Source organism: Nanorana parkeri, unplaced genomic scaffold (genome assembly GCF_000935625.1).
Source record: "Nanorana parkeri isolate BGI_ZX_2015 unplaced genomic scaffold, ASM93562v1 scaffold95, whole genome shotgun sequence".
In the NCBI taxonomy this organism is placed as follows: Eukaryota; Metazoa; Chordata; class Amphibia; order Anura; family Dicroglossidae; genus Nanorana; species Nanorana parkeri.
The window spans coordinates 1,580,266-1,586,422 of NW_017306363.1; the positions used below are offsets into that span (position 1 = coordinate 1,580,266).

At 43.1% G+C, this 6,157-nt stretch overlaps 1 protein-coding gene across 2 annotated transcripts in view; it reads left to right on the forward strand.

The window, feature by feature from the left end:
• The window catches only part of DSCAM (DS cell adhesion molecule), a 399,852-nt gene that overhangs the window by 172,743 nt on the left and 220,952 nt on the right, over nt 1–6,157 (forward strand). For both annotated transcript variants that reach the window (XM_018552699.1, XM_018552700.1), the window contains exon 9: nt 447–725. In XM_018552699.1, the coding sequence (XP_018408201.1) occupies nt 447–725 (279 nt within the window). The remainder of the gene's footprint in view (nt 1–446; nt 726–6,157) is intronic.

Below are 6,157 nucleotides of genomic sequence, written 5' to 3' on the forward strand. Positions count from 1 at the left end.
GGGTTCTGCAAACTGTCTATAAATAGACCTCTTTGTTATTCACCATACACTAGTATTCACTTTCTCTTTTGTTGTAAGTTGAATCCCCCTCACCTTCCGAGGCCAAGATTGTCATTAAAAGCTCCTGGACCGAAAACTGCCTATGCCCCGATTACAGTGCCAAAAAGATCTATCTATAAGACCCTTATATAGCCTTATATTAATATAAGGGTCTATAATTGCCAAATGTATACTTGTACCTCTTTTAAAGAAGAAGTCTTCTCAAGTAGCGATTTATTGCTGTCTGTGAGCCTGGAAGAGACATCTGCCCATTAGTCCTGTTGTGGCTGGAAGCCATGGTACTGCTGACCTTGCATGTGCTAAGCATCATTTGGACCCAGCTAGAAATAATTGTGAAATGTTATTTTGGGATGGTTCTGTTGACGTAATCTCTTTCTGTTTTGCAGTACCGCCATTCATTCAGCCATTCGAGTCCCAAAGATTTTCTATTGGACAGAGAGTGTTCATCCCATGTGTTGTGGTCTCTGGAGACCTTCCCATTACCATCACCTGGCAGAAGGACGGAAGGCCAATTCCGGCCAATCTCGGGGTGACCATCGACAACATTGATTTCACCAGCTCTCTGCGGATCTCCAATCTGTCTCTAATGCACAATGGAAATTATACCTGCATCGCTCGGAACGATGCTGCAGCTGTGGAGCACCAAAGTCAGTTAATTGTCAGAGGTAGGAATAGGCACAAAACGTTTCAATTTTTGCATTTAAATAGGAACTTTTACCTAAATAACAAGGTCCACTTATTTAATGTGGACTCCGCGCCCTTGCTAAAATACAGCATTAAACTTCAATAGTTAGATAATATACTTATGGTTCACCCAGCTTCCACCCATGGCAACTAGGTGAGAGTGATGTGATCATTCTTCCTGTGAGATCTGGGGAATGTAGAGTAGCCCAAATCTAACAAAAAGACAACTCTGTACTGTACTATAGCATCTTTTCTGTTTTTTTATTGGTGTACTCTGCATTTCCCGGTATATCATTGAAGAGGATGGTGACTTTACCCCCTGCACTGCGATAGCTGGGGAATAGATCAGAATGTTATCTACAGGTTTTTATTTTTTAATGTTTAATGCAATATTTAGGCAAGGGAAGGTGGCACTTTACTTGGAGTGCAATGTCTGCTTTAAAGTGTGTATATCCTAAGGCAAGCTGAATATGAGGCACTTGATACAGATCCCTGATATACAATGCAGAAGTCCTTATAAAGACAAATGGCTTTTGTTCGACAGCTGACCACAGAACAGGGGCCCCACTCAAAAGACAGAGGATGCTTGACTTGAGAACTACATATGCATTTCAACCAGGGGTGTACCTAGCATCATTTCCACCTGAAGCAGGAAGAAGGGGGGTGGTGGTGGGGATGACGTTCCGGGGAGGGTATTGATGGGGTGCTGATGGTGCATGTGAATGGTGCTGTAGCTGATGTCCTGGTGTTACGTTGCCCATCACTGGCCGGCATCCTGCCTGCCAGGTGCTGGGCTGGACCTCTGCCAGGGCATCCGACTCAGCTCCTGGCAACCTGCCGACCAGAGCATCTCAGGTTGCTGAGAATTGGGAGGGGAGATGTGTATGACCCTTACACGTCTCCCTGCCCGGCTCTTCGCAACCTGAGACGCTCTGGCCGGAAAGGGCAAAAAAGATGCTGCCTGGGGCAACACAAGCTTCCGTGTGCTTCTTCCTATTGTCGTTTGTGGAATCAAAATACCATTTTGGATTCTAAGAACTCTTGTTTAGCACCTTCTTTGGTTGAAATGTGTACGTCCCTTCAAAACTTTTTTACAAGAGAGGAAGTGAGTGTAAATCTCCAACAAGGACAAATAGAAAATGTAAACTCCTGGTCAGCTTTTTATCACTTCCTGTGTCCTTGCTGATTTTCCCTCACTTCCTATCTAGTGAAGTCATCTCTGGAACAGAAAATGAGAAGACATATTTACCAGAGCCCCAGATAGAAGTAAAAATCCAAGAGAGGTTCTAATAATTTCCCACTGTAAACTATCTAAATTAAATCTGGACATACACTTTAACCCCTTCTCGCCGGCCACATGCATATATTTAGCAGCACAGAGGTGGGCCTTATTTACTGATACCACATATACAGTCATGGCCAAAAATATTGGCACCCCTGCATTTCTGTCAGATAATAAGAGCTGTGCTACAAATTTCAATAATTTGTGCCAATAATTTTGTCCAGTCCATTTTTTGAGTTTTGCGTGGAATGTACCAGGTTTGCCTTTTTTTTTTCTCAACTTTTTTTGTGTCATACCAATACAAACAAAAGAAATAAACATGAGAATGCCAAACATTTGTAATTGCAACAATTTTCTGTGCAAAGTGGTGCAATATATCTGACAGATATGCAGGGGTGCCAATATTTTTGGCCATGACTGTATGTATCACTGTTGTTTTCTGGGAGAGCACTCGATAGCGCACCCCCAGCACTGTCACCACACAGTCACCGACAGCTCCCGGTCACAGAGTCATGATAAAGAGTTGGTAGGATAGGCTCTTCAATCATGTGATCCTTGTGACAGCGAATCAGAGTGATCCCATGATCGGGAAAATCATGAAATGTCTTCAGGATGAAGAATCTTTGAAGGGCCAGCGGAAAGGGGTAAATGATATTAGTGTTAGATTATTCATTTTGTTTAGGATAAGGGACGGGCAAAATTTTCTCAACCATAAGGTCTATACTATTTTTTTTTCCAGGCTGTTAGTAAGGGGTTCTCTCCATGTTTGGCATGGCTGTGACAGGCCAAGCTTTGATGTTTCAACCAAACCACTTCTGTATCGCCCATCCTAAGTTATTTGTAGATTTCTTGTGACAAAGTATAATTGTTCAGGAAGCTTGCGCCCTCTAGTGGATCCTCAGTAAGTTTAAGGATAACTTTCTTTTCCCGGTGACTACAGCAAGGCTAATATTATATATGGGTGATTTTTTTGGGGTCATGCAAATTAAATATGTGAGCTTAATGTCTTTGTTCATATAATGTAAGCTGCTGCACATGTGGTCCTTAGTAGTGCAATTCTACGATGTAGTCACCTATGTTGGCACAATTCCATAATTTATTCATATAGCAGAAACTATTAGCATTGATCTTCTCTCTTCTCATCCATAGACTTGTATATGAGCATGGCAAAGTTGTTCAACAATTGCTTATTTAAGAGTTTGTTGGCTTATAATTGCCATTCGTGTACATCCTTGTGAGAATAATACTCGTGTCCTGACAATCTCCTAACAGTCTCCAGATTTTTTTCAGTCTCTGATGTTTAAGCACAATTGCAGTTTAAAAAAAAATTCAGGCTGTCTCAAAACTAATTTGTCTAAATGGTGATTTTTGGGTCAAAGCTGCCCCAGCAGAAACTCTCATACCTGTCACGGGGCTTCAGCTAAAGACCATTGCGCTGTGTGTGAAAACCGTGGTCTCTGTATTGCACTCTGAAGCGCACCCTCACTGTGGCTGTAGATTATAATCGATTAGTTGTTGCAGCCTTAGATTCCAGAAAGAACATTCTTTATTGAAATGATGGCAAATGATCAAAGAGGAGCATATTTTCCTTTTAGGAGTCACAGTTTTAGGTTAGTCGGTTATTCTTTCTGGTTGCTTGCGCTTTGCAGCAGCAGATCTCTTTTAGAACTGAATTTGTGCGGATAAAATTTGACAGTTGCTGCAGAGAATGATCTTCTGGCAATTTGGAAAATCATTTTGACAGGTTTTTTTTTCTTCTCTTTTTATCTGTTGTCAGTGATTGCTTTTATACCTAGAATTCTGCAATGTTATGTTTTGCATTGCATATCCCTGCAATATCAAAATGTGTTAATCAAATCTTCCCAAAACTCGTCTATCTATTGCCTGAGAATGGAGGCAAACCTTTCACACCGCTGTCCTGGGAAGGAATACTGCCTGTCCAAAAATTAAACTGCATGTAAAGTCAGGATATATATATATATATACATACACACACACACACACACACACACACTAGTGGAAAAATAAATAGTACATATATTGGTACATGTGTATTATTATCATCATCATTACTATCACTTTCTCAAACAATTCTTCTCCACACAGCTACCACCTCTTGTATCACTTGTCCCTCCCTTATAGATTATAAGCCCTCAGGGGCAGGGTCCTCCTTACCATCTTGTATTGTAACTGTAATGTCTTCCTTATATTGTAAATCGCTGCACACACTGTTGGCGCTCTATAAATCCTGTATAATGATGATTATAATAATAATAATTAGTATTTCTAAAGTGCCGGCAATTTACTCAGGGATTTTACATGCTGTACATTCATCATCAGTCCATGCCCTCGGGGAGCTTACATCCTATGGTCTCATGTTGACATGTATACATACACATTTTTTTTTTTTAAGTCCGCGGTGCATGCATCAAATACGACTTCCCCTGTGAACAAAAAATGTGAATCGTGAAATCACAACACACAAAAAAAAGTGCAAGAGGGTGCTGTGGTCCTTCCCCGAAGAGGAAGGGCCTCGATATTCCTGAACCCCTGGTCCACCTATCCGAAGGCCGGCAGACCCCGATCCTCAGGGTCCGACCCTCAAGTACTAGATAAGGAGCTCCCCCAAAGAGAGACTCCCCAGGTGGGGAAAGGCAGATAAGCCAGTGAAGGCCACAGAACCTCCCGCTAACATCAGGATGGGCCCCAAAGGTACCCGTCCCGCACCCTCCGTCACTCTGTGGAATCAAAAACCTGCAGTCGTGCATAAAATAGTGCTTAAATAAATAAGTGCCAGTGCACAAAACTGGCAGAGCATACAGCCAAAGTATAAAAATTGTCCCGGGTTAGCCAGAAGGTCTGCCCAAGAGGCATGGTGCAGAAAATGCTTTAGGTGCTGTGACCTAGTGCAGGTGAATCACAGTGGGGTCCCACACCCAAGTGATTTTCCGGCACCCCTGGGACGCCCCCTCCCCAAGGGGGCACAGCACCACGGGCCTCTTCGTTCCCCGAACCCTCCGGCCAGACCAGAGCAGCACCCGTCCCCATCAGGAGGCATTAATGCTGAGAAGTTCCCCTCCCCGGTGAGGAACCCCCCAAGCACCCACCTTCACTCCAGAGAGTACTAAGTAATCATCCCCCCGACGGGACGGTTCTTTTCCCCTCTGAAAACTAATACATACCAGTGCTAATTTAGACAGGTGCTAATTAACCTACCAGCAAGAGTGGGGGTGGAAAGGGGGGGAACTGGAGGAAACCCATGCAAGCCCAGGGAGACCATGCAAACTACAGTGTCCTGGTGGGAATTGATACCAATGACCCCAGTGCTTGTACCAAAAAAAAGAGGCAGTTGGGGGCTGTGATATTGCAGAGTATGGCAGCACCTTATATTGGAAGAACAATTCAGATGGCAGCCAAGGATGCCGCATGAAGGCTTTTTCTTTTCACTGATCTCTAGCTCTCTCTAGTGCTTGAAAATGGCATAACATGTAAAGGATTGATTTCAGTTCTTGTGCCATCTGCCTGAGAGTGAATGTTCAGCGATTTTGCATATAATGTAGTTACCATCTTCATGCCTAAAAAGTTGTGTTGTTATATACAGGCAGTCCCCGGGTTACATACAGGTTAGGGACTTTAGGTTTCTACTTAAGTTGAATTTGTATGCAAGTCGGAACAAGTACATTTTTTAAGTGTAACTCCAGCCAAAAAAACATTTTGTAGTTTTGGATAGCATAGGGAAGGGAATTTTGTATTATTTGTTTGCATTTGTAATTTTTATTTAACTTTTTCTTTACTTTTTTTAAAAAAAATGTCTTTTTAATTTCATTTTTTAAAACTTTTTTTTTTGTATTTTATTGCTGGGAGCCCCGGTCCGGACGATCCTCCGGTCTCCTAGTCCAGCCGCGGCTCCTCTTCCCCGTCCCACTGCCTACTCTTCATTGCAGGCTGGGAGCCATACCCAGCCTGCTATTGGATATTTCAAATTGCAATAGCCAATAGCAGGCTGGCTATTGCATCTGCCCACTGCCTGCTGTCAATCAGCAGAGGAGGGGCCTGAAGCAGAAAGTTCTCCATCAGGTCCCCCCATGCTGATTGACAGCAGACAGTGGGTGGGTGCAATAGCCAGCTTGC